At 41.7% G+C, this 27,614-nt stretch overlaps 1 protein-coding gene across 3 annotated transcripts in view; it reads right to left on the bottom strand.

Moving 5' to 3' along the window:
* Nucleotides 1-537: 537 nt before the first annotated feature.
* phf24 (PHD finger protein 24) overlaps nucleotides 538-27,614 on the bottom strand; it is a 29,599-nt gene continuing 2,522 nt past the window's right edge. For 2 of the 3 annotated variants that reach the window (XM_047570398.1, XM_047570396.1), the window contains exons 2-9: nucleotides 19,590-20,017; nucleotides 18,014-18,199; nucleotides 11,559-11,637; nucleotides 10,258-10,460; nucleotides 8,879-9,045; nucleotides 5,494-5,526; nucleotides 4,072-4,149; nucleotides 538-2,020 (exon numbers count right to left, since the gene is read on the bottom strand). In XM_047570398.1, the coding sequence (XP_047426354.1) occupies nucleotides 1,924-2,020; nucleotides 4,072-4,149; nucleotides 5,494-5,526; nucleotides 8,879-9,045; nucleotides 10,258-10,460; nucleotides 11,559-11,637; nucleotides 18,014-18,199; nucleotides 19,590-20,015 (1,269 nt within the window). In that variant the 5' untranslated portion in view covers nucleotides 20,016-20,017 and the 3' untranslated portion in view covers nucleotides 538-1,923. The remainder of the gene's footprint in view (nucleotides 2,021-4,071; nucleotides 4,150-5,493; nucleotides 5,527-8,878; nucleotides 9,046-10,257; nucleotides 10,461-11,558; nucleotides 11,638-18,013; nucleotides 18,200-19,589; nucleotides 20,018-27,614) is intronic. The other variant, XM_047570397.1, reaches the window with a different exon arrangement.

The following is a 27,614-nucleotide window of genomic DNA, read 5'->3' as shown; positions in this document are numbered from 1 at the left end:
GATTTTCTTTTTTTTAACGTATCTTTTGTACCTATTTTATGGACGACAAAGAGGGCCTGTATTTACTTGGCACTGTGTCTTAACGCCATTTAGAAACCAATTCAGTTATTTCAGTTGATTTGTTTCGTACTGCTACTTTACATTACAGTAACATCTGTGTTTGTTTTCCCCTAAATTGGGGCAGAGATGAGTTGCAAGACGAAGATCCCAGATGTGCGGGCCCAATATATTTTAATAATTCAAACAGGTCTGTTAAAGCTAACAGCTGAAAGGTAATCTAGAAATCTAAGAAATAATTATTTAGTAAATAGATTTCAGTTTAGTACCTTTGAGTTTGTGGATTTGTAAATAACTGCCTTGGCTCAAACCCTTATTATCTTCACATGAGTAAGATGACTTTGCTCGTAATGCACCACAATGCACGTACATTGTGTTTTATATTTGCTGTGTTTCACACACTGCAATACTCTGCTAAATACTTATATTTTTATTTCATGCATTGAAAATGGACAAACAATACCAAGCAAGATTCCAAAGAAAGAGTCTAAATGCCATGCGTTTATTTGAGCACTGAGACACATCCCTCGGACAAAGTTTCATATCATTACCATACTTTATTCACTTGGCATAGAACCTCCAATACATGGCATAAACACTACATGAAGTTCTACTCGTTACAGCATGTTTCCAGTGATGCTAGAGGCAGTTTCAGGTGCAGTTAAATTATTATATAATCTGTAACTGTAACTGTTTTTCATAGCAATTATTTAGACAGTGTTTCTGCATTAACAAAGGACAAATATTTTTGCTCCATATCTGGCATCGCCTTTCAGTATTTCCCTTACAGTGAGCATGTCAACCCACCGTCCAGCTACGTCCCATTCCCACAGTGCAAGTAATGACTTCAGAACAGGAGGAGCGGATATTTTCCAGCCTCCTCATGGTGCAGCTCTGCGAGCACAACAGGAACACAATGGCAGTATATACAGGGCATGTCACATACAGGGTTAGCTTTCATAAACTTCACATCCTTTTTCACAGTTAGTATTTCAGAAGAACACAGATTCCTGGATGAAAATGGAGAGGCGGCGGCGGAGGGGGGACAGGGGATACATCATAGGATACAGGAATAAATACAGATTTAATGCAAGATAATAATTTATACTGGTATGTATAGCAGTTTTCTTATAGTATAATATATGCGGATAGCTTTCATTCTCGTCTGGTATATGTTCTGAAAGTGTAAGCTGGATGGAAGTGGGGTTCATTGAAATTTCTTCAAAATTAAGCGGTGCCAATAACCAATTTGTTTCTGAGAAGCATGATTAACAATTCTGATGGTGAATAATGCAATTTCATTACACAAGCATGGAGGTATTATTAGGACATGATGAGGCCCGAAGGAAAGAACACTTGAAAGAGTACCAGCCTGTCACGCTAATGTACCCAGTTGGAAAGGTGTGTGGTGTAGCTGGAGGGCCGTAGAGCCTAGCATATTGTTGGGAGCGTCCTGGGTGCTTGTCTGACTGTGTGCATGGTACTCACTCAAAGTTTTTCAGGAATACCACCGACTAGATTGTGAGTGGGTGGCTGTCTGCCTCGTCCTATCTCTCCCATTTGTTTGGAAGCTGTCAGTTGTTGCAGTTGGGACCTGTGGCAGCTGCTGTCACTTGCGTTGTTGGCGTGTCAGTCAGCGGTGTGTGCTGTCAGTGTTGTGATGTCGAGTTGACGCAGAGGAGGAGAGAACTCGTCGGAGGCTTGATCTGCTACCTCGCCGTGCTTCATCCAGTTCGCTCGGTTGCCATCTTAATGTCTTTGTGTCAGCGTTATCCATCTTCCCCCCCATTCATCTGTAGACTATGGGGTACGCCCTATCTATCTCCCTCTCCCTCTCTCTGCTGGCTGCGGGTCGAGGATCCTGGACTATAGAGGCATTCGGATGTGCATGGCAGAGCTATTGGGCCGTGCAGCCAAAATGTAGATGGCACTCTCCTTTAAAAAGTCTGCCCAGGTTATAGGTCTGTTGAAAACAAATGCATTTTCCTTTATTAGTTAGAATTCCCTGAAACTGGGCTACAGATAATCTTGTAAACAGGGGTCCTTAAAGATTTTCAGACCAAGGACCCCAAACTGATGGAGAGATTAAGTAGGGACCCACGACCTACTATATGTGTTCTATTTTAAGCTTGGCCTAGTGCTATTCATAAATATACATTATTATTGTAATTTTGCATTCAATATTAAGCTATTCAAATAATACAGGTTCAAATTTGAAATGTGCAACAGAAGGGTGGCCGTGCAACTGCCATTAAGATACATACCTTTAACTTTAAACAGCTAAATGTAGTAGGGACAGTTAATCACCAAAACATTGTGGCCTCAGTAGTTAGCTTATGAGAGCGAGCTACATTGTTAGCTTCTCTAGCGTTAATATTGCAGCGTGCATCTGTATTCCACCGGGCCACCCGGGGACTGCACTTTTGACTGGTATTGTACATACCTCACTCCAGTGAACCAAACGTGTAAAAATCCATGGCTGAAAATTGTCCTCAACAGAAGTGCTGTGTACTTCTACAGTTTGAGTGTATTGTCTCTGTCTATATTTTAGAGTACATTAAATGTACTGTGTGCGAATCGTGCATCCACACAGCTTACTGTAATACAGTACAGTAATATAATTATACTGCATCTGGCCTCTGTTTCACTTTAATGTGTCTCATGATGCTCTGGGAACGTAGCTATAAAACCTGTCAGGCCTTTGTCTAAGCATGCTCTGCTAATTAGTAGTCAGCTTGATACAACTCTGTTACGTGGCTCCCTTCGTAATTGTGGCTCCCCGTAGTCACTGCCTGAAGTGTCGGTGTATTAGCTGCGATTATTGCAAAATCATGTAATGTGGCACGAAGAAAAGTCTCAGAAGACGTGATATGTCAAAACAGGATCTGCCCTCGTTATGTTACGACAGCGAGAAAACGAGTTTGAGGATGTTTGTAGCGTATAGTAAAGCCGGCTGGTCATCAGCTGCAGCGTTCTGGGTTTCACTCAAAATTCACACTCTTGCTGCCCGTGAATCACCTAATATCTTTGGGAGCCATTGTAGTTATGACCGTCATTTGTGGGTCCACACAATTTTTTACTTTTTAACATGAAGTGCATTCACATGCTCCTTGGATGGTGTCAGTTCCTGAGAGAAAGAATGTGGAAACAACACTGAAGTGTATTTGTTTTGCTAAAAGCCTTCAAATAGCACACTGATAGCTGTTTCAATAAAGAGCAAAGAAGGCAGATCAGGGGACCTATGACGTATGACCAAGTTCAAATATGTGAATGTCAATCGCAAATATGTTTGTATTTGCTTCAAAGTATGGCTGGAACATTGTGAAAGAATGGTGAACCACACAACAGGGTTACTTACATCAGCACCAATTGCTGGAGGGTCCATGCCATGATGGGTAGAATTACTCATGCTAGAATAGAGTTACTGTTACTGCAGGCCTGTAAATCCTGGTAGAAGCACTAACTGTATATAAAGCTAGACAAATCTGTGTGACATTACTCATGGGATTCATGGGATTGATGCACTGTGTTGCAACCCCTGCCATCTCCATCGTATCAGTGACTGACTTTACCTAACTGCTGGCTAATTTAAGCTAGAGCTAAGGTGACATCTGAGATGACACTCACCCTTAACTAAAAGCAACCTGGCCCTAAATTATGCATCACTTTAAGCCTAAATACAGTTTAAGTTGGTAAACTGACCATAGAGCGTATGGGCAAATTAGACATGGAGACCCAAACTGTATTACTGTGCCAAGCTATGAACATGTTTATTTCTGCTGTAAAGTTGGGGATTTCAACAGGTGGATTGGGATTGACTCCCATTTAGAATCAGACTTGGGTCGCAAAGTTTTGCTTTTCAGCTCTGGCGTCAGTTTTATTCAAGTTTCTTCCCCCCATAGTTAAGGCTAGACTAGTAGCATTCAGCTGCTCAGGGGTTTTATATTCTACTGTATCTAATAACTTTGACAACCGTACCCTATGCACACCCACTAAAAATATGAGCATACAAACCTGCTGTCATCAGCCTTGCTCGTCTCGCTTCCAGAGCTGGCCGGGCTGCTCTCACATATGGGGCCAACGTGACTTATGCTGTGCCAAAGAGAAAAGAATACCAGTGTGACAGATAAATACAGTATGAGGTAGCTGATACAGCAGTCACTGAGGGACAAGAACAAGGGAAAGTTAGCCTTAAAACGTTATTATCATTCCATCAACTTTTAACATGACATGCTGGCATTGCTAGTTTTTACCTGGATAATACTGTATGGTCTTCAGTTTTTTAATGTGCCCTGAGATTGCGTATCCAGTATTCTGGTGCATTTTTGTTTATTATTATTTTATGATGGGATACTCTGCTGATTATTTTTCTTGCAAAATCAAATATATAAAAAGTCACTTTTTTAAATTACTTGCTTTGGTACACCAACATCTAAAAGTCAAAGATATTAATCTCAGACAGAGAAACAAGCAGAAGGCGGTTTGGTATTTATGCTCGACCCATTTAATCCAAAAAACAATTAATCTAAGGCAAAATTGTTCTCGATTGTCTTGTCTTGTGTCTTTTCCAACTTTTTGAGACAGTTGCTTGAAGATATTGACTTTACTGTTTAATCTAATAACGTAAATTGAAACAGAGCAGCTCGGCAGATGAGACAGATGAGAACGCTTTCTCAGTTTGAGCAAATACATTGTTGAAAGTGAGCTCTATTTTTTTGTTCGTTTTGCACTGGCAGGAGACATGTCAATTCCTTTTAAGGTTAGTGTTTTTATACAGAATCAAATGGCTTCTATAAAATATGCTCCGTAAAGAATTTTTTCCCCTTTCAATTTGACTCAAAATTCAAACACACACCTATGTGAGTCCTGTTTTCTTTTGATAATTCAAAGGCTCTACTTCTAAACCAATCTGGCTCCTCGAAAAAAAACAACTCCTTTTTCGCTTTCGTATGGCAGCTTCTCAACGGCTGTCACCTGACGATCAATGCAGAGCAGGGCTTTCGGACCCATCCGATATTTCTTTGCTTTTCAGTGAACCTGAATGAGGCTGCATTTTGGGGTTATATGTGGAACTGATGAACACCATCCACACTTCTGAGGAGATGCTCCCCTAAAGAGAACAAAAGGCTTCCTTCTGATCCATATAATTACCGGCCAACCTGAATCTTACCCTCATTAAAACGAGGCCCGATCAGAAGAAGAGATCGCATTATGCTCGTTAAACTTCATTCATGTGTCTTTGATTGCTTTATGCTCGTGAAGAAAGGGAGTCTGGGGACGAGGTTCTGTCCCTTGTCCCTCTTTAGTGCAAGTTTAAATTACCCATGAAATCTAAACCGAGGGGGTTGTCTGAGAACACTCAAGGACGGCGGAGTGCTAGAGGGCGTCGGAGTGAGGAAGAAAGAGACGAGCCATGCAGTGCTGAGTCACACTCACCCACAATTCATAGGAGAGCAGAATCCCATGAGTCTGTGGGGGAATGCCGCATGTTGAATAGGTGAGAGGGATGGAATGATGGGGCATGGGAGATGTCACATCACAAGAGGTTACAGTAAGCAGAAAATGAGCACATGCACACAGAGACATGGGTGGACAGTACAGTCAATACAGAGTAAAAGTGAGCGTTTTGGCATTTCATGCTACTTATAAACAGGAGGACAGGAGAAGTAAATAACACTGATCGTCTTGTGATAATACAATGTTCTCCTGGGAAACATTTGGACCTGGCATTCATGTGGATGTCACTTAGGCAAGTACCGGACCAGAGACCCCAACCCCACAGCAATGATACTCCTTGATGACACACAAAAACGATTTAGGAACAATTATAAAAAAAAAAAAAATGCCTCCAAATTCTCTGGATTCCAAACTAGTCTAGTATCTGTGAGATGCACTGGAACAAATTATGTCTTTTCTCCGATGAGTCAGTTTTGGAGACACACGGGTGACCTGCACAATATTAGAAAGGCAGCCATAATGTTCTGCCTGATCGGCGCATATTTATTCTTCCAGTGCATGCCACAGAAGAATATTCTGTAGACTCATGGCAGGTTCTCACTTTTACTTAATGCAGAATTTTCACCAGCAACGGCCCTGAATACTTACTCTGCCGCTGACGCAAATGATCAAATCTAACCCCATCACAGACAATCAGAGCTTACTGCTCTTTTTCATTATTACTCCGACGAGGCCCGTCTGTGGGCATAAAACTGTTAAATATGCAGCGATATGTTTCAAGATATCTGGGTATTTTTCGAATATCTGAAATAGACGATTCTGCTCTGATCTGTTTTTCAAATCTAAATCTATTACACTAACAGTGCAAACCAGAGTTTGGCTCCAAATAGATTTTTTCCTCCATTATTAATGGCGTTGTTGATTCATGCTTTGTAGCGGTGTTGCACTGGGTTGCAGTATTGTGTGAAACCTGTCTTTTCTTTGATCAGTCTCAAAAAAAAAAAAAAAAACCTACAAAGACTTCATTTATTGTCCAGTTGTTGCATTATGTTGCCTCACAATATGTGTCCATGTCCTCACAGTCATTTCATAACGACTAGAACCTCAATTGAGTAAAGAAGACACAAACTGACTTTACGAACTGACTGTTCCAGCAATAAGGCGGCTGGCCCAACCCATTTATTAATAGCAGGAATTCAGTCATGGTAAACATCAAAACTGGCAGACAGATAAGTGCAGGCGATCGAAATGAGTGGAAACTCGGAATACAAATTAGGTAATGAAACACACATTACTGAACCTTCCAATGTAATTTGGTTTTTAATCAATTCTGGCAAGTTTGTTTTAACGTCGTTTAAATATGCAGGATTTTCATCAAGCGTTCTGATCGTAAGTCTTTATCAGTGTTGCACTGTTGTGGGCAGTTATCTGATGCATCAGCCGTCATGCCGATGACAAATAACGCCTTTGATTCTTCTGTCGTCCGTTTGAGTTGAACTGAAAAACTGCACTAAAGCTTAGAGGCTACTCCGCAGCGGGACGCAGAAACAACATCGTTATGCCCCCAGACTTGTTGCAGTGCGCAAGAGCCGGGCACGTATTTTCAGTGTCAACAAAAGCAGGAGAAGTAAACAAAAACTCCAGCTCGCTGTTGAGAAAGCAATCAGATGTCCGAGGCCCGAGGTGAATTTGTTGACACGGCTCCACCTTCAAGACTGTGGCCTCCAAAATAGCTGGGCCTTTTTTTTTATTTGCTCCATCGGCCAAGGAGCATGTTAAGTGATTAAACGTTCACACCAGGGCAAACACACACACGTTCAACTCTTGTTTAGCCTGCATATTTGCATATATGTTCATCACATGTACAGTCGATACTGAAAGTATAGGTTGAACAACACCATTGGGTTTGAAGATGGATAATTTCCTTTTCGTCATCTAGGAAGCAAAGCATGATTATATGCAAATAATGTAATCAGCACAGGGAGCAGTGGGACGTCTGTGTTCATGATGATATTCCGTCTCCATTTTAAGAGACATCATAGAAACTTTGCTGTTTTTCGTACAAAGTCAGAAAAAAATGAAAAAGTTCCAAATGTTGTAGGAGTTCCCTTATAATGTCAGTTAGTTAGTTAGACCTTTTCTTTTCTCTTCATAAGATTGACTTTTGAACATGTCATTTCCCTTCGTTTCCTGTTTCATTTTGAATGAATCCTCTACCTTCCCTTGTGTTTTTGCCTGTGTGATTGTTTGCTCCTCCCTCATTAACATGACCTGTGTTCCCCCATTAGTTCTATGTTCATATACAGACCAGTCCTTCGCCAGATTTTTGTCTGTTTGTATGTTGTGTTGAGACCACCTGATTGTACCGCTTGTGTTCCCTGGTCCCTTGTATTTTGGCTTTTTTGGGTTCTTTTGTTGCCATGCCTCTGCAAAGCCATTTGTTCACCCTCTAATAAATTCCAGTTAAATTGATTTTCCTTCATGCTGCCTTGTATTTGTGCGTCTTGTGATCGAGTCGCCCCTTGCCCTGCTACTTCTCAACACAAATTGCGATTCAAAGACTTTTGCCTAAGAGGGAGTTTAGCACTACAAATGAATAACATTTGCATTAAAGTTACACGGCATGACTTTCACGTATAATTTAGCAACAAATGTCTGCTACGTTCAGTCTGTTGCCAAATGTGCTAATCGTCTCTATATCTGTATTGTCCCAAGTTTTAAGTCTGGTTAGCAAAAGTAACGCTCTAAGAGCAGTAATAGTAGAACTTAATGAGAGGATAAACAGCTCTGTAAAGCTAAGGCGAGCTACAGAATCCTTTAAAGGAGTCTTTTTTAAATAAGCTGCATATATACAGACATTAAGGCATTGCATGCTGCGTCAACAGAAAAATAATGATATATGTGTTAAGATGCAAAAGACTGCAAAGCCTTTTAAGGATTACTACTTGGTAGCTTCACTTTAATAAATCCAAGTGGCTTTTGGTGTTTCTAACTTGAGGGTGGAAGGTTACTCCTGCAGCATTCGAGGGCTTGCTATGATTTTTAACAAGTGAACCTTTAAAACACAAGTTAATTGCGATACAAAGAAGAGGATTAATTATAATTAGTCCAGTAAGAGAGTCTGGGTTTGGCATTTGGTAATTCTTCTAAATAAAGCTGTGCATCCTTTTGCGAAGTGATGAAAATGGACGCTGCCGCCGTGGTGATTTAAGTCAGCCACAAGAAGAATATTTAAATGAGGAAAGGACACTTGTTATCTTGCTGCTTTTCCCACTGTCTATCCCCTAAGCTTTGCATACAAATGAGATCCTGACGACCCAAACTACCGCCAGTTGTACATGCAATTGCTGTGTTGCCCACTCACCTCACATTGCAGGACTGTGAGTCTTTGTTAAGCTTGTGGAACCAGGACTGCTGGGCCTGACGGCATTCGGCTCTTGTGATCACACCGTCCTTATCCAGGTCCAGGCCCAGGAACACTGACCGAGCATTGTCTCTCTCCTTGGCAGTCAACAGACGCACCAGTGAGTTCTGGGAAAAGTAAATCAGACAAATGTGAGATTAGGAGGCCTGGATCAACACCTTTTAAATCAATCACAATTCCATCCATTTTATATGGTTTTAATTGCAGTAATTTAGCAGTTATTTACAGCCTGGTGAAGGTATTTTTAGGGAGCATTTCTTTGGCATCAGTGGTTCTCAATCACATTAGCGCTGTGTGACATAATCTGCAGGTGCTGATTTACCCCAGAGACAAACACGGCCCACAAATTGCAAATTTAATCCTCCGAGCCATTAACCAAGGGCGATATCTAAACTGTTCTGTGATCAAGTGACAATAAAATCAGTAATTCAATCCAATGGATACGAGCCAACGTTTTGGTGGTTTTTGTCCCCGAGCCATTCTATCTCACAAATCCCAACAGAGAATATTATTTAACCACAATGGCTTAAGATAGTGTTTATTGTGTCCAAAGGGATATGTGCTTTTGTCAAATGCTACAATGACTGATGCTTGGAGATAACCCTTACTCAGACTGTGATTATGACATGGTCCTGTGTGTCCTCCTGGCTTGTTACCATAGTAGCTAGGAAATGGCAGAGATTTGTTTCCATATCTGAGTTTAATAAGTTTCTCTACTATTTTTCTGTCTCTCTTTTTTAATGTTGTAAAAGGATATCTTTTTGCTCAAGCCACAATTACTAACGGAGTAATTTTGTCGCCTTACCAAACCCGAACCTGAAAACCAAACTGAAACTGGTATTAAGTACTCTTAAGGAAAGAGAGCAATAAGTCAGCCTTGTCCAAAAGAGTCCAAAAACTGTTAACCCAATACCAAAATTTTACCAAAGTTCGGGGGCGAGGAGCTATTGTAGAAGTAGCACGGGAAGGCTGTTGGATGAGGCTTGCTTGAGCACTGCTAGCATACCATGGACAAGTTTGTGAGAGGCATGTGACACGGAAGTTTGTTGTTGCTATTAGCTTCTGAAACAAATAAAGATGCCACTTACAGACGGCACATCAAGAACATAAGGACTTTGGGAATAACGGTTGAACACACTTTATCGGTCTTTGTACAACTTTGCCCAAACAAGCCTATACGTATGTTGTCAACCAGTTCTGCCTATTCCAACAAGTAAAGACCCTTCACAGGTGTTCTTAAGATATTGTAATTTATCCTTGCAGAAGAGAATGATGCTTTGTACTGTTTGTAGCTTTTTTTTCTAAAGCCACTAGTATACCTCTGTACGAAACTTCCGCAACACTGCCAGGGACTCAAAGTACAGGAAGTCCGACCATTCGATGTGACCCTTCTTCTCGGGATCCAGAGAAGCAAACTGGGCCAGAACTTCCTCCTCTTGCTCATCAGTCAGGTCCTTATCAAACTGCTGCTTGGATACGAAGTGACGGTACTGCAACAACTCATCTGACACCAGGCACGACTCTACGGTAGCAAAGAACAATTCATCACATAATCAAATAGACCTAATTAGTCACCTAGCAGTCTTCCGGATATAATTAACTTATGGTGATTCATTTTGAACAAAAGCAAGAGTACCTCCTACTGATTGCTGTCCGCCCAAGCAGCAGGAAAGGACCAACCAAACATTTTGAAGTAGATTGGGTTGAAGGCTAATAATGTTAGAACTCAAGAAAACAACTTGGTGTGGGCAGGCAATTTTCTGAGCTTTTAATGTCATTGCCTTTTATGGCATGGACAACCAGTGGGAAAGCAAACTGGGAAGTACTGGAATATGTCTGTGGATTATGGTGGTCTATGACTAACCCTCTAGTTTATTGCACAATGTTTCTAGGGCTTTTGTGCCTTTATTGGACAGACCAATAGAGAGAGGCTGTACTCAAATCTACCAAACACTCTACATCAGAAGAAATTAAAGTAATGTACATGGATTGAATGCAATCCATGTAACTGTTTAAGACAGTTACAGGCAACTGGGAGTGAAGAGGAATGGCTTTCAGCACATGGACTGGCTGGCCGGGAATCAAACCTGGCTCAGATCAAATCTAAACACCCACATGGATTTTTAATGGTCCAACAGTCAGGTCACCCCCCAAGCTAAACAACAATTTCATTTATTTTTACTGAAAATATAAAGGCATCACTATGAGTTTACAGCCATGCTAGCAATTCCATCTGGCAGAGATGGTCAAACAACTAATCAGAAGGATTTTATTATGAAGAAATTCAACTCACCAGCATCCAGGTGATGTGTATGACTATGTCCCTGTTACTCTCCTGTAATAATGTGTAATTGCATAAAGCTCACCCATACGCTTTAATTGGCCAGAGCATAACTCCAGACTTACTTTCTGGCCCAAAAATGTTGTGGGTGAGGAAAATTTGAGATGACTTCATGGCAAGGCATTAACCAAAATATTGGGCAACTCAATGCTAACTTCATGATCATGTGAGAGGAAAAGCTGGGGGTCACCAAGGTTAGTAAGTTCAGATGTTGCGCAGACATATCTGCATGAATTCTGTCACCTCCACGTGCCACATTTTAAATGTATTTTCTCTCACCTGGGATGATCTTGCACTGCTTGAAGGTTTCCATGAGGCTGTACATCTCTTCTTCTGTCAGAAGCAGATTTAGATTGTCCTGCAGGAAAGGGAGAGATGGGAGAAGAGGGTCCACTTAATAATCAAGAACTGCTTATTGTCAGGTTGTATGATATCCAATGGTTAATAAGCAATATGCTCGAACTAGTCCCAGATTGTGCTTCTGGAAATTGGCCACAGGCGCACTAGGTATTGAATTGGGAATCCATTATAACAACTACTGGTGTGCTGTTCTATTTCACACTTTTCAAAATGGCATCATTAGTAAAAGAAAGCAAGAGGTTTCCAGAGAAATATCACAGATTTGCATATAATGAAAAACTTAACACTCAATCCGTGTGGCGACAATTGGTGTAAACTTTAGTTAAAAGCAATCTCCTGAATTGAAACAGCCTAACCAAAACATAAATTTCCATTATACAGTATATGGGCAGTGTGTGTATTAAACTATTACAGTATGCGGGTAAATGATAAATTGGCCAGTGAAGCAAACAGGAAAATTAAATACATTTTTGATGTAAACATGTGTTCAGTATTTAAGTTCCCTCACAGCCTGGTCTGAACATTAGCAAACTGATGGGTAATGGAAATCGCAGGAGACACCTCTTTTTAATATTTATGTTTCATTTGTGCATTATTTATCAGATAAGCGGCGTGATGAAATTTTAATGATTTTCTTTGGGATTATTGAGGTATGCCAATTCCAGTTTGTTTACATGGCCCTTAATCACCCATCCAATCTGTCGGGCTTTCATAAAACTCGCATTATGAAATCTAAATGAAAATGCAAAGCCGCCCACTCTCTAAAAAATAACCGATGGAGGACGATAAAAGCAGCCCCGAGCTCACAGCAAATTAGTGCAAAATGTGATTTGTATTAAGGGAAATGGATAAAGCCCGTAATTATTAGATTACTAGCTAGAGTTTGGGTTTCAGCACAGAGAAAATATTTGTTCTACGGTTGACTCTAAAAGATGCTCACACACCATCATTCTTGCCGGAGTGTGGTCTCCCCAGATATAATGGCGTTATAATGACCATTTTTAATGAACAACAAAAAAAATAGGGTGTGCATTGAGCTGGTGAGGAAATGCTTCAGTATTCCCCGGCTAACACAATGTTGTCTGGCCTCATTATAGCAGCCAATGTCAGCTGAACATGTGCTGCCAAAGTGCTGTAAGATTCTCTCCTGCATTTTTCAACCTGTCACCAAAATCATAGTAACTGTCAACACCTTGCCTCCCCACAGTCTGCAGCATTTATAGATCAACTGTATGTGTAATGACTCATTTATTTATGTACCCTGATTCAAACACGAGCTTTTCCTTCTGACATGTGGCTGCTTTAGGTGGTGGGTGGTTCAGCTCGGATTGCAGATTTTGAAGCACTTAATACTGTACATGCAAGATTCTCCCTTACATTAAGCGATGCTGAGTCGACCCTCCTTTTCTTCCACTCATCCGCTTAAGCGCCGATTCATTCGTGACTGACCTGCAGCCATTTCAAAGTCAAGCAAATCTAAACACGAAATCTCAAACCAAGATAACAAACTCACTGCGCTCAGCTGGGAAGCCACATCCTTTGTCAAACTGTGATGTATATCATTTAAGCGCAGGGAAGAATTACCGTCTGATTTGACCGAGAGCCATGGCAACAGACTACACAATGGTGACGGCATTGGTGATTTCTTTGACATTTTATTGTACTTGTCCTCCAGTGGCTACTTTCTGCATGTCTTTTATCACAAAAGGCTTACTTCCATAACCCAGCGTAGATACATTTCACATTTCAGGAAGGGGCGACGAGTCCTGAATAGAATACAGAATGTGAAACAGAGTTATGTTCCCATTGGTGATGATGTCTTCCGCATTACTGTGTCACACATTCATCATCGGTCATTAGGAATTCCCACCACTCAGGCACAGGCGTCACATAGCTTCAGTCACTTGGGAGATTCCATGGCTTTTACTCTCAGTCCACGCATAAGTGTCTGTGTGGCATTAAATGTCATGATTGTATTTCTGAGTTGATAATTTAACATTACGTTTTGCCATCTCGCACAATATAGTCATTTTTGTGGCCATGGGTTTTAATCAGTCAGCTGCTCTCTGGTTGCTACATCTTACTAAGCCTGTACTCAGCTAGCACATTCCCACAAGAAGGCATAAGGTATCTGTTCATCTGCGTCTGTCTGTCATTTTTCAAACTAAATTAAGAATCGAGATCAAAACAAATTATGACTCTAATTTCTCTCCGTTTGTAATTTGATTGGTCTATCAAGTTATTAATATGTTACCCATGGTAGCACAAGTTGCCAGCAAACAATGTGACAAACATGCACCCATGTGTTGTGGATTATTTTGTGAAATTGTCGAATCTTGTGTTTTATTTTATTTTATCAAACTTTTTTTTTATTTACAATTACCTAAATTGGATTCATGCATCTAGAAAAATATGTTCTCTAGGACACAAAAGCCCTGCTGAGGAATAAAGTACAAAAACAACAACGCATTTTAATCTTGTGCTGGCGGCACTGATGGTTATTTGAGGCTGTTCTGTTAGGTGAGAAAAATTACGGCGTTTCAGATTTGAGCGCAAATAGACATTTCTACAAAGAATTTGTCATGTCCTCACAGATTTCAAACCTAACAATATTTCACATTCTGTGGGGAATCAGCTGACCGTGGATCATGTCATAATGTATTGTACGAGAATTATCACAGAGCCCTGACATTCTCCTCCATCCTCTTGTTAGCTTAATTTTCCTCATTGTCTTTGGCAAAATCACACTCATTAACTTCACTACCAGCAGAAGAAGCAGACGGTTTCAATGAAAAAGCTCTGATAAACAGCTTCCTAGAAAAATTTTGCATCATCATTTTTTCCAATTATGGTGACAATTAAGTTAAAAGAAGAGTGAATATTGGACTTCCATTCATCAGGTAAATTCCACATAAGTTCACATATTCTTTTATGTCTTCTTGGTGTGTAAGTAGCCAAAACGCAACAAATTTAAGAAGCTTATTCCATTGCCCCCTTGTGGCCAAACAATCAAATAATACAACTTATCCAATTCCTTTTTTATTCTGTTAAAAATGAAGAGAGGATTGTTTTTCTGTGTTTTTATCGTATACTCCATGGAAGCAATGCTCTCTAGGTGGAAATACTAAACTATGACTTCAGTAAAACCATGAAACCTTCACCCCTAAGAATAAAATACTAGCTGAAAGCATTAAAAAAAAGTTAGTGCTATGCAAAAGGGTCAGTTTTGAGTCCTTCTCCCATCTGATTGGCTGGTTCTGAGCCATACTTATAGAAGTCATACTTTGAAGGCTGACTGTAAATCCACCTTCAAGGGAAGTCAGCCCATCTGCCAGCAGCAGCAGCAGCCTCTCGTGCCTGTGTGAAATTAAATGTCAGATGCAACAAAAGGAGGGGATTTGTAACAGCTGACTGATATGTGCGAACAAAATAGCTGGTACAGGACTAGACTGCACTTTTTAAATAAAACATTTCTCTCTCTCACTGTCTCTCTCTCTCTCTCTTTCTTTCTCTCACCTCCCCCTCAATGAATTGTCTCCTTCAACCCTCATCCCTCACACATGAAGGAGTCAGCCAAAGAAAGGGAACCTTTTCGGTGTCCTCCCTCGGATTGTGTGAAAACATCCCCCTGTTGCGCAACTTTGGCGAGGACTTTTGCTTCTCAGGGCTCGAGAGAGACTCTAGTCTGAAGGGTCCTCCAGCAAAAGCCCTCTTCAGCTGTTTACGCTCGAATTAAGCCAGATTGCATTAAGCCTCTCACAGGGTGATGATCGCCAGAGAGTCGTGGGTGTTGGCACCAGCTTTGAATTCCTGATGAGAAGCTGCCATTTGTTGTATTGTTTTAAAAACACTGAAAACTCTGCCAAAGCGTTGCCTCATTTCATTTGAATTCTGGCTGGAATGACAAGTACCTGCAGTCTCACATTTGTGATTAAAAAATAAAATTGCTAATAACAGCTACCTGCTAGCCATGGCAAATATATCAACTCATCAGTTCTAGAGTAGAATGGCCTATTTTACATTTTCACTAGCACAGCTTCTTGCACATCAGACAGTGTAGCTGTGGCAAGTCGAACGTTGAAGGCAGCATCAGCTGAACTCACAAACCATAATGACAACTGGCAAATTTAGTCAGCTGCAGCTAATTAGCGCCGCCACTTCACAGTCAGTTACACTGAACGCAAACTGAGTCGTCATTAACTGCATTCGTTCCACTAGGGATGTTCCGGCCATGACAATTCAAAGTATTGAAAGCGGCACCACTAGGACCTGCAGTGGAAAGCGTTGGGTGGCATCAATTTGACATCAAAAAACCTTCACCTGTCTGGTGACAATTAATGCGACATCGCTTGTCATTAATATCATCAGCAGCCAGTTAGCATTCATCACGCAATACAACGCCTGTTTGGAATGCCATGATTGATTTCGTAGCTGAAAGAGAGAGTGTATTAATTATAGTGCAGAACTCAATGCTGCCTTTCAATGTGACTCGAGAGCTTATGGTTATAAATGGAAAGGCTTGAACACAAAATGACTACCGTTCATGCAGTAACATCCACCGAAGGTTGTATGAACAATGCTAGGCAGCTGTTGCGGTCTTGAAGCCTCAAAAGCTAACATTTTGGCAACGAATCTCATCTCATCTCATCTTCTACTACCGCTTATTCTCACTGAGGTCACAGGGGTTGCTGGAGCCTATCCCAGCTGTCACTGGGCGAGAGGCGGGGTACACCCTGGAGGTCGCTAGTCTATTGCAGGGCCAACCCAGAGACAAACAATCATTCGCAGTCACACTCACACCTACCGGCACTTTAGAATCACCAGTGAACCTCACAAGCGCGTCTTTGGAAATCGGAGTATCTGGAGAAAACCCACACAGACACAGGGAGAACAAGCAACCCCCCCCCCCACAAAGGCCCGAGTCGGGCTCGAACCGGAACCTTCTCTCTGGGGGGGCATCAGTGCTCAGGCTAACGAATGTGTGGAATAAAGTAGGGAATTAAAGGGAATAAAGAAAGGATGAGGCCACTGGGAAGGTTTACATTTTCCTCAGGTATATTATAAAATTACAAGGAAAGAAGGACTCAAAACAAGTAAATTAAACTATTACAGTATTCACATTAGCTTACCATCCACCAACAACACTTTCAAGGACTAGTTCCACCTGGGTGAGTTTTTGTCGAAATCCACGGATCTGCTTAAAACCAAATCAGATGCACATGCTGCCTTTAAATGGAACTTGGGAGCTTGACTTGAGAAGTCTTGTACACAAGTTCAGTTGGTTGAGAACACCGCTGCTAATTAACTGTCAGTTTATAGAACTAACCAGGAGGTACCTTAATGTAAGAAATATAAAATGTATATGAAGAAATTACAATATACCCAGATCAGGCATAACATTATGAGTAATACTGTGTAGGTCTCCCTTGTGCCTCCAGAACAGTTCTGAGTCATGGGCCTTGTGAGGGTGTCCTGTGGTGTGTTGCAACAGAATGTTGTTGGTGGTTGTTAAGGTACTTTGGGTCCTATGGGTTGAGGGGAGGGGCCTCTGTGGATCCGACTTGTTCCAGTGCATCCAACAGATACTTGATCAGTTTGGGATGTAGTAAATTTCGAGGCCAGGTCAACACCTTGTGCAGTTTTTCATGTTTTTTGAGTTGTTCCTAAACAGATTTTGTGTGTGTTATTGCTGGGGGTAGAGGTGCCCGGTCTGGTCTAGTTAGCTTGTACATGTCTACCACATGATGTCCAAAAGTTTCCCAGCAGAACATTGTGTTGTTACCAGACTATCAATATTATTCACTTCTGTCAGTGGTCGTCATGTTGTGGTTGGTCGGTGTATTGACTTACCAATTACCTCCACCTTTTCTGAAAATGTCTTCGATTGCGCCTTGTGAACTTGGCCCTTACCAAAGGTGTCCACTTTCCAGATTGTGAACAATGCAAGGCGGTGGTGTTCACGTGCAGTAAACATAGTTCGAAGGCAGAAGATGTTATAGCTGCCTTATAGTGAATTTACTTAGAAGTGGATATGTCTCCAATTGACCGACCCTTGTAGGACTTCAAGAACATGCACATGTTTATTTAATATTATTGTGTTTAGAAACCAAATATAACTGGGACCATATCTAATATGTTGCACCATGCCATGTATGTCACAAGAATAGTTTAACTTGTACAATACCACCATCTGAAAAGCCTATTTTAACAAAAACGTATTTGTTTCGGAGACCATCTCCTTTCTGAGCATTCCTAGCGCACTAAAACCTATGCGGTGTCTTCTTTTTTGTATCCGTTGATGCATTAGCATTTGAGAAAATCTGCATGTTTTGATATACAGTGAGTGATGTTGGTGGCAGCAAGCCCTGACTTACGCAATAGTAGCAGCTCCATCCAGTGACAGTGTGGGCTGAATCTCTCATCTCCTGCAAGGCTTCGGTACGCAGGTAGCCTAACTCCCTCAGACAGCCGTCGTGAAACACCCGAGTGCAGATCCTGCAGGGGTACAGGTCGTCGGCTGTCCACACCTCGCACACCTCGCACATCTCGTCGCTCGGTGGCTGAAAGAGAAAGATGTTATTTACATAAAGATTTTTGTCATGTAGGCTGCATGTATGCCATTTTCCAGCCAAGCACACCCAAATGAGCCTGGATTTATCTGTCCACCAATAGGCCTGGGCAGAACGGCTAGGATAACTGCAACATCTCTACCTCTGATATAAGAGCGATATTTATGTCTATGCCAGTCACTTTACAGCCAGAATGCACTGGGCTGTCAAGCCAGGAGAAATGATTGCAGACTGTGGTCGGTTAAACACATAAAGACATTTCTTTCCTTGCTGTTTTATATCTCTGTTTCTGGCTTCTGGGTTGGACACAAATCCGAGGTGGCACTTTGTCACAGCTGTCATAGCATGCTCAGTCGTGTTTATCTAGCTAGTTAGAACTATGGTTACAACCCACCTTATGTGACTTGATGCCTCTGTCTACATCAGCAAGGTTCCTTCATCACACTCACACGCAAATTCATCGGAACATATTGGCCTAATTGCATGAGAGTATTAATTCATGAACCCTTTGTTCACGTCACTTTAAACCAGCATCCAGATATACATCTAAACTGACTGCTCTGTATTTCTAAGCGCTGGGTTAAGAATTCATTTGTACAACATGATTTGCAAACATGTCAGAAGGCAAGAGTGCTTCTAGCTTTTCCACCCAAAGTGAAAAGCTGGCTGGCAAAGACAGGGCAGAGATTTAAATGTGGAAATGGCATCCCACGGTTTCAGATGCTCTCTCCTGGAGGGCGCTCATAGAGTTACGCTCGGTTGTGCACGTGGATAGTGACAGAAACGGCAGAAACAACTTTTAGATTGCCTGCATGCAAGTGGAAGGGTGCTCCAAAAATACAAATAAAAAACTAATTACATAACACTTAACTGGAATAAAACTGTGACATCAGCATCAGTCCAGGCAACTGGACTTGTAGAATTTCTTGAAGACGTTTCACTACTCATCCGAGTAGTAGAACTAAAGAAGTTACTCGGATGACTAGTGAAATGTCCAGTCCAGTTGCCTTTTTTCACTCTTTTTCAGTTTTCTTGTGATCTTCATCCCCTGCTAGTTGGTGTCACTCTGGACGACTGAGCCAAAGCAGCCCACCCACGAGCCCTCACATGTAGCAGCAAGAACATATTGAGGATAGTGTGGACATAAAAGTCCATCCAACATCGAACTCACACTTCCTCGGCTTCAATAAGAGTGTTTCAATAAGAGAGGAGTCACTTCTATACTATAATGTAAGGGAGGAAAAGAGATAATGTGCTTGCGGCATGGAGATTCTTTGACATGTTGAAATTATCTTTTTAATCTAAAAAAGCTAGGGATTCACTAGTCATTATTTCCATGTGCGGTACATACACAGTGCTGTCTTTGGCAAAGATTTAATACCTTCTCTTCCGTCTCCAGCTCCACTTCCACAGGCTGGTCATCATCTGGTTCCCTTTTAGGTCGGACAAATGCTGGCGGTGTGAGCTGATGACTCTTGTCAAGATCTTCTGGCTCCACTCCTTTCCCGTCCCGTAACCTTGACCAAGCCTCCTGGTTGACCTTACACTCATCTCTCGTCGGGGCGGAGGACTGCTGGGAGGTTGAGGGACCCGCAGAATTGTCCGTCACTTCTTGTTCACCCTCCTCTGTGTTTTTCTCGTCAGAGTTGGCTGAGGTCTTGGCAGGCCCTTCGCCTTCCTCCACTTCTCCTTCTGCCTGTTTGGCTAAGATGGCGCGATCCTTAAGGCCCGATTGGAAAGCAGAGACGACGGCGCTACATTTCTGCACCTTCTCCACCTGCTGCTTCTTTGACATGAGCACTCCCATGGCTACAGACAGATGGAGAAAGAAATAAACAGAAAGCCATTAACGCAGAGGACAAAATTAATCACGGCTCCCACTTGCTACTAACACATTTGACCGACAGCAAGGTCAAAATAAGCAAAAAAGCCACAGAGGTGTGGAGATAATGCAAAATTAGAGACATGCCATATTGATCAGTAATGCAATGCAAGTAACTGAAAGTCAAAAAATGTCAGTATGTTTTTAAATAAATAAAAATCCTGTATTTGAATTTACAGCAAACATATCATGCCTTTACTCATAGAACCTCGGGTTACAATAAGTAACCAATGTTAACTTTGCAGACAGTCACAGTGACTTTCATGCCAGTTTACCTATCGCCAATAAAACCAAAAGAGGAAGGAAACCAGCCGTAGGCAGGTTAGCTGAGAAGAGAAGGGTTGCCGATGTGGAATTAACCAGAAAAGTGGGCTCCTGTGATCCGAAAAAACAAACAGACGAAGCCCACAGCATTGAAGCAATGAAGACAACCTTGGCTGCAGGCTAATAAATGTGTGTTTGTTACTATGAGGTACTCATATCTGTACTCAGCACTGGAGAGTACCCAAGTATAAGCACTTGATAAAAAGGGACGTTTGTGGATTCCTAATGACTATCTGCTCATCTATAGTTCAAACACACATGAAGATCTTATCGTGGTACCTCTATATATACAATAGAAGTACACTGGTCACATTTGAAGAAGAGTTGACAAAAATTCAAAGAAGAGTAACACTGTAAGTACACAATGTTGCAGTCAATAAGAGCAAAAAAAAAAAAAGAAAAAAAAGATCACACTGTGTAAATATCTGTTCATCAGGTCTTGCTGTTTTCTGCATGTGCTGAACAGCTTGGTCCCTCAAATTCTATCAGCAACGAAGTCCCTTAACTCCTCTCCTTATTACTAATAAACCCGGCCCATCTGCTCCGGCTCCCACGTTTCTGGGGCTCACTGTTAGTTTTTCATAAAGCAGTTGAATCCACACAAAGATGTGGGCATTGACTGAGATTGCTTTTTTATTATTATTATTTGCACAATTCAAGTTACAAATATAAGGATGGGGAAAGTAAATCCCACAGCCCACTGGAAAAATAAAAAAAAAGATACATTGCACTATTGCACATACGCCGGGTATGAAGAGTTCAGACCTCTCGTGAATCAGCGGCTGATGTTTGAGAGAACATGCGCGAGTTTGCACTGCCTTCACCCTAAAAGGCTCATAACAAGGAGAGAAAAGTATATGGTGCATATTGACGCAGAAATCTATACTTTGCCCTAATGTGTCTGCGGCTCTCCACAGCTCATCATATCAAGCATGACGTACGTCTGAACGGCAATAAATAGCTGCTTTTCAGCTCTGACAAATCCAATGCTGCCATACTATGAATGTCTGTGACGGTTTGCCCTGATGTTTGGATAGAGGGATTAACAGCCTCTCTGTTTAGATTTAAACAATAAACCAAAGCGACACCCATTAGTGTAGAACACACACATTTAAAGCCTGGAAATAAACCTAACTTTTCTCCACATTTAAAAAGGCAGAAGGTCGTCAAACAAAGAACACTAACACCCTTCAGGTGTTTGACCTTGTTTTGGTTGTATTTGCTGAGCTCTGTCTGCTCTCCTTCCAGTACGATGGAGATGAATAGAATTTTGCTTGTGAGGCTCACATCAGTGAAAAAATCCCAGCAGTATGTTTTCCAATGTGAACCAATGCCCCACTTACTTTTGGAAGAGCTCACGGAATAGAGAGTTTTCACTGGAACTTTACTTTCCCCCCAAAGAAATAGTCCCTTGAAAGCTGTTGACCATTAATATATTTCCAGTTCTGTGAGCAGCAAAAATGTATAAAATTTCAGAATATCTCAAAATTAAACTATTTTATAAAGTAAAAGACTTTGTAATTCATGTTTTCTGGACGCACACAACCATTTCATCAGTCAAGAAAAAGGTGACAACAACAAAACCCAGAAACTGTCCAGACATATTCATAAGCCCATGTTTAATCATTGCAACTACACACATGTGCTGACTTTTCAGCCAACTTTCACATTCATACATGTTCAGGAGAACGTTGTTGTGAGCCGTAGAAGGGGCTTCGCTCCCAAAAGGTCCTGCTCTTCAACCTTATGAGTCAGCTGAAACCACCACCTCATCCTTTATTGGTAAATTAACTTCTATAATAATGTCAAGAGGTTAACTTCGGCTCAGAGCCCCGAAAACCCCAAGAGAGGTAACCTTCAGTGTGTGTGTGTCCTTATGAATCTAGTGACTTTCTTTTAAAAGACTCCCACGGTGCATGCACAGCATCAGTCAACACATCTTGCTGAGTTCAGCCAGCTGTGGATATCTGACATCGCCTCTCCCCTCAGCTCCGACTGTTCGCCAAATGAAATGGCTCGAGATGAAATGAGGTAAGATCTGCTTTATTGATCCCCAAAGAGAAAATTAACTTCGCTCTCCCTGCAGGTTCTTGATGAGGTTATGCTGGTTATTAAAGGCAGCACCTTCAGACTGCGGCATATCTCTGAAACCCCTTACGCAATTTTATTCTGGCAGCGTTAATGTTGGTCGTTGGCAATTAAAGAGTGGGATCTGTCGATTCACGGGATATAGATGGGAAATAAAAATCATTTGGACCTAATCATGGTTGAATTGTGAGAGATATGACTTTTGTGAGAAAAGTGGCACAGGTGTACTCCTTTGCCTGCACTTTTAATAAAGCATGTCCTTTAATATTGTCAAATGACTGCATCATTCTAACTTAAATATGAAGTGTAACCAAGCACTGTAAGATGAAGTCGGAGAAAAAGAGACTCGCCCGTGAATTGTGTTATTGGAGAAAAGGCTGCATCGTGGATTCAAGTTGATTATAGGGTACTTATGGGACATGTGTCTTTGCTCTGATATGCAATCCCATCCGTCCATGCTCCACATAAGTGCCTGTGTGAAATTTAATCGCATTTATCCAAAGTGAAATGGGAGTCGTTCCCCCTCTCTTCCTTCCCAGGCTACCACTCTAATAGCATGCAAGGCCTTATGTTCTTGGGCTGCCGCTGGTGTCTGCGCTCCATGGACTGCAGAAGACGAAACACCGATCTGCATCGCGCAGACTTCCAACGCCGTCGGCGCTCTCGCTAGTTTCATGCGTTTAAACTTCGAGATGCAAGCCATGAAGGGATAGATAGCCAGATGGGATAAATCTATATAAAAACGTGACACTTTATTGATTGGACTGAATATCTGTTTTGCGTGGCATTTCTCTAAAAGGGTGGGGTCAAAGTTCAAGTCATCAGAGCCATAGCATTCTTGCAGTGGGTAAGGGTTTATGCTCGCTCCCCGTCGCACTCATTTTAACAACATCTCACAAGTGTATTATGCCCCCACTCGGAATCCTTTGTTCATTTAAAATTGATTCCCAAGTCATGTTCCGTGGAAGAGTCGGGACGAAATGATTGTCTCCCTGAAGGACGACCACCTCATTTAAAATATCAGCCACGGTAGCAGCAGCTGCAGTCGGATCCACGGCAGAAACACACCGAGCATGTACGAGCGTCGAAACACTCGTACGCAGGGCCGTGGAATACTGAACAGACTGCTGTCCCCGCCGCAGGGACGGCAGTCGGCTCAGTGGGTTGTCTCGTAGCACAGATCAGATTAGACTGAAAGGTTCGGCTTGCAGTTGTGATTGGTTTTCAGGTTAACAGAGGAATGACTCAATTTGAAGAAATAAAGAAAATGTCAGTTTACGATGCACTAAATAAACTACGATCATCTAAACACTCTCATAACAAAGACAGGTCACACACCAAATGCCAATCCCCATGAAGTCAAGATTTATACCCTTAACACCTAGAATGTGTATGTGAATGCACTGTGATGGTTTTCAAAAGTATTACAAACTAACTTCAGCTAGTACTACACGTATGGAATGATCGCTGGCATTACACTTTTGTTATAAGGTAAAACTTAAATAAAAACTTTCTTTTTAAATCAAGAACAATTTACCTTTAAGGTTTCATTTTTTTTTTTATTTGGATGAAAGCATTTGGACACCTATATCGAAAATGTGCATAAAAAAAAAACATGCATGTACTGCGTGCAGACAGCTGGTATAGTGCTTACATGACTATGAGCACATGAATTCTCAGTGTTTATTACAGAGTAAATACAGCCCCTGTCTAGAGAGCTCCCAAATCTCAACCTTTGGCTGCCTTAGCTGTCAGTTGTCCACAAGTAATAATCACACGCTATCTGTAATTCGAGGGTTACATAACCCATGGAGGATGACACAACAAACGCAAGTCCACGCTTCATTCATTTCTACAGACAGATATTTGCATATGAATATGTAGGCAAGAAGGAACATGATACTGGGTCTGTAGCCAGCGATCAAGTTGTTTTAGTGCATACAATAGTCTGTGTCAAAACTATTTTAAAGTGACAGTAGGATATTCCTTAATTTGTCCGTATGTTTGCGGTAGTAGTTTGATTAGTACGTGAACACCCTGTCCTACTGTCCCAATCTCTGCCAACTCCAACGACAATTACATAGAAAGAAGTGCACATTTGCACAAAGATGCAAACAAAAATGTAATTTATCTAGCAGCAATAGCTTAGATATGATCTGGACCACTCGAGTATGTAAAAAACATCTCTTCCCAGAAGCCTGCTGTTAAACTGCTCATACCTAAGCTTTGAATAGAGGAGGATGGCATAGTGATTATTACAGGGACTTAATTATCCATTGAAGTGACCTTCCCACTTGGTCTCAGAGCAGTGCTGGCGCGGATATTAAACAGCCTGTGGATGCCAGAGACGCCTGCGAAGAGCAACTTGTGAACTGCTGCACTTTTTTTTTCTTCTCCTTCACACGACCAAAGAAAGTTTAAAAGCTTTTGAATGCTCGAAGGCAGAGCTTAAAATAGCCTCACCCATGGCCGACACACTGGTTAGACGCTGCTAGCACAGCAGGAACCTCAGCTGGAACCTCAGTTATTGTGCAGCGCAGATAATGGGCTATGCCATTATAAATGAGATAATCAACTATTGAACCAAATTGTTCTTTAATAGCCGGTAAAGTGAACAGGCTCCATAAACAGCATGGGTGAAATAAGGACCGAAAACAATAAGCTAAGTGCTACTACGAGCCTTAAGGTCTTTGTGGACTCCATCAGAACGATATCAGCAATAGATAGAAGGCATATAATGTCAATATCCTTTTGACAGTCAAAGGCAAAATCTAATAATATAGTAGTGTCTAATTTTCTGTGTGGTGATAATGAGGACGGGATGCGGTAGCTACATGTAACAGAGCTAGAAGTGAGGACGTCGTCATTTCCAGGTTAACTTATGAATTTTAAATACACCATCCCTACCCCCCTTCTTTTCAAGCACGAGTCGATTGTGACACAAATGGGTCAGTGCCTTGCTTTGATACCTCGGTGCATTAGATACCACTGAGTATCCTGTCACTTTGTTGCTTTGCAAGTTTGAGATCCCAAAGCTTCTGACCGCAAGCCTGTCAAGTTGATCAACCCTTTTCCTGCCTGACAGACAGTAGTATATGCGCAGCCCAACACCTGTGTGTGTGTGTGTGTGTGTGTGTGTGTGTGTGTGTGTGTTTGTGTTTTTCAGGGAGACGCACACATCTGTGTCTTTCGGACTCTGTCACTGCAAAATGAATGCTTGAATGCTTGTAATGAAAAAGTTAAATATATCTTCTCGAGAGTTATTTCTGGCAACGAAAACAACTGTGCAGGACTTTTAAATATAAATGGACCATCCGATGCGTTCATGGCCTTGCCGAGCTAGTGTACACCAATTAAGCAAATCAGCCTCGAGTAAATCTGTGTGATTTTCAATAAACTGGAGTTTTCCATTTGTTTTTGGTGGCAGCATTTATGTGTCGGTGCACCAGTAACAATGTGTTAGCTAGTGTTAGCCAGCAGTGATTGTCTGCCAGAGCTGCTGTATGTATGTATGTATGGAGGCAGAGTAGCCTACGGCAACTAGGAGTGCGTAGAAAAACGAGGGTTACAAATGTAACTTGGGTTCCACGAATCTCTGATGATCTCTGATCATCAAGAAATCATAAAAGTGTACCTAGGAAGAGTTCAAGAAGAATTTTTATATCATGAGCTCAATCTTCTTGTTATGGCTTTACTTAGGGACCGTAGACTATAGGCAATACTGTATGTAATACACTCAACAGTGTCTGTGTAATTGCTCTCACACCAGAAGGGGGAGTCAAAAACTTCACACTACTTAAACTCTGACGGAACATTTCAGCTCTGACTGCATGGGTTTTACCTCCAAACAGTTGTTTAGCTAACTGCTGGAACCTTCGCCACTTCCTAGCGCCCCCCGTGATCCTCCGATCCGCGTCTCTTTCCTTATCGCAGCTTGTTGTAGTGACTTTTTTCTTTGTCCAATTTCCTTTGAAGTGCCAGCTGCATTAAAAAGTGACGCCGCTAAGGCCCCGGCAGTCACCCAGATTCACCCTGCGAATTACGTTTGATGGGCAATACAAGCCGAGGATGGCGGGATAAAAGTCCCTTAGGCTTGACGATTGCTAGACTCCTGCAGGAGCAGCTGCCTCCGCTGCTCTGCTCTCCATCCTAGACCCCTCTGAATGATTTAAATGCCCCTGGATATAAAAAGATCAGGGCAAAGGGAGGGAAAACAGGGCTACTCCTTGGGGCAGAACCTGGCATATGTGTTTTTTTTTTGTAGAGCTGCACTGCAAGAGAATATTCTGGACATCACGATCAGCAATTCCCTCATTTTTATGTCTAAGGTGACATGTCCTCAATTCGTCCATGTGACATGGAGAAGTGAATCATTATTCATCATTACATTTTCATGTACATTACATACACGAGGAACATTCTGAGTTCAGTATGCATTCATGATCTTGATTCATGTCAGTAATGGACTATGACAAGCTCACCAAGGATGAAGCTCTCAGGAGCATCTAGGTTTCATTAAATATTGATCATTTTGGAAGTAGGAGGCCCCAAAGTGCTCTACAAATCTTTTTTCCCTCCCTTCCTCTGTGTTTTCTTAACACTACCGAACCACGTCGGACAAATTGGGTGAAACCCACTAACTTCTTGCACTACATCATAAGGCACTGTGCAGTTTTGTGGGCACTCTATCGTCGCGTTTATAAAAATCGGAGCCGAAGTCGTTTTTTGGGCAGCAAGAGCTGAGTGAATTGTGCTTAAACAGGAAATTAATCTCTACTTTAGAGCTGGAATCCATTTTCTCCCGTAAGCAGAGGCCAACGGGGACACCTTAAAGTCTATATTAGCATTCAGTCAGAGCGGCTGTCCATGTGTCACCATGGGGAGAAGTTATTGAGAATTAGAGGAGCGGATAGGGCAGCCATTTATCAGTATAAGGAAAATAGGACGCCACTGCTGAGAAATACCAATGTCAAAGCTGCTGAAGTAATTATTGTTTAAATTCGAACTAGCCACGTATGCAGGTCTGTTTGATCAGATTCTCATCTAAAACCCGAGAGGATATTGCTTTAAGGTCAGGGTGGTTACGTGACCCACAGTTAAGATTAAGAAACT

Source organism: Mugil cephalus, chromosome 19 (assembly GCF_022458985.1).
Source record: "Mugil cephalus isolate CIBA_MC_2020 chromosome 19, CIBA_Mcephalus_1.1, whole genome shotgun sequence".
Taxonomy (NCBI): Eukaryota; Metazoa; Chordata; class Actinopteri; order Mugiliformes; family Mugilidae; genus Mugil; species Mugil cephalus.
The sequence above is the reverse complement of the archived record's forward strand: the minus strand, read 5'-3'. Positions and strand labels throughout refer to the sequence as shown.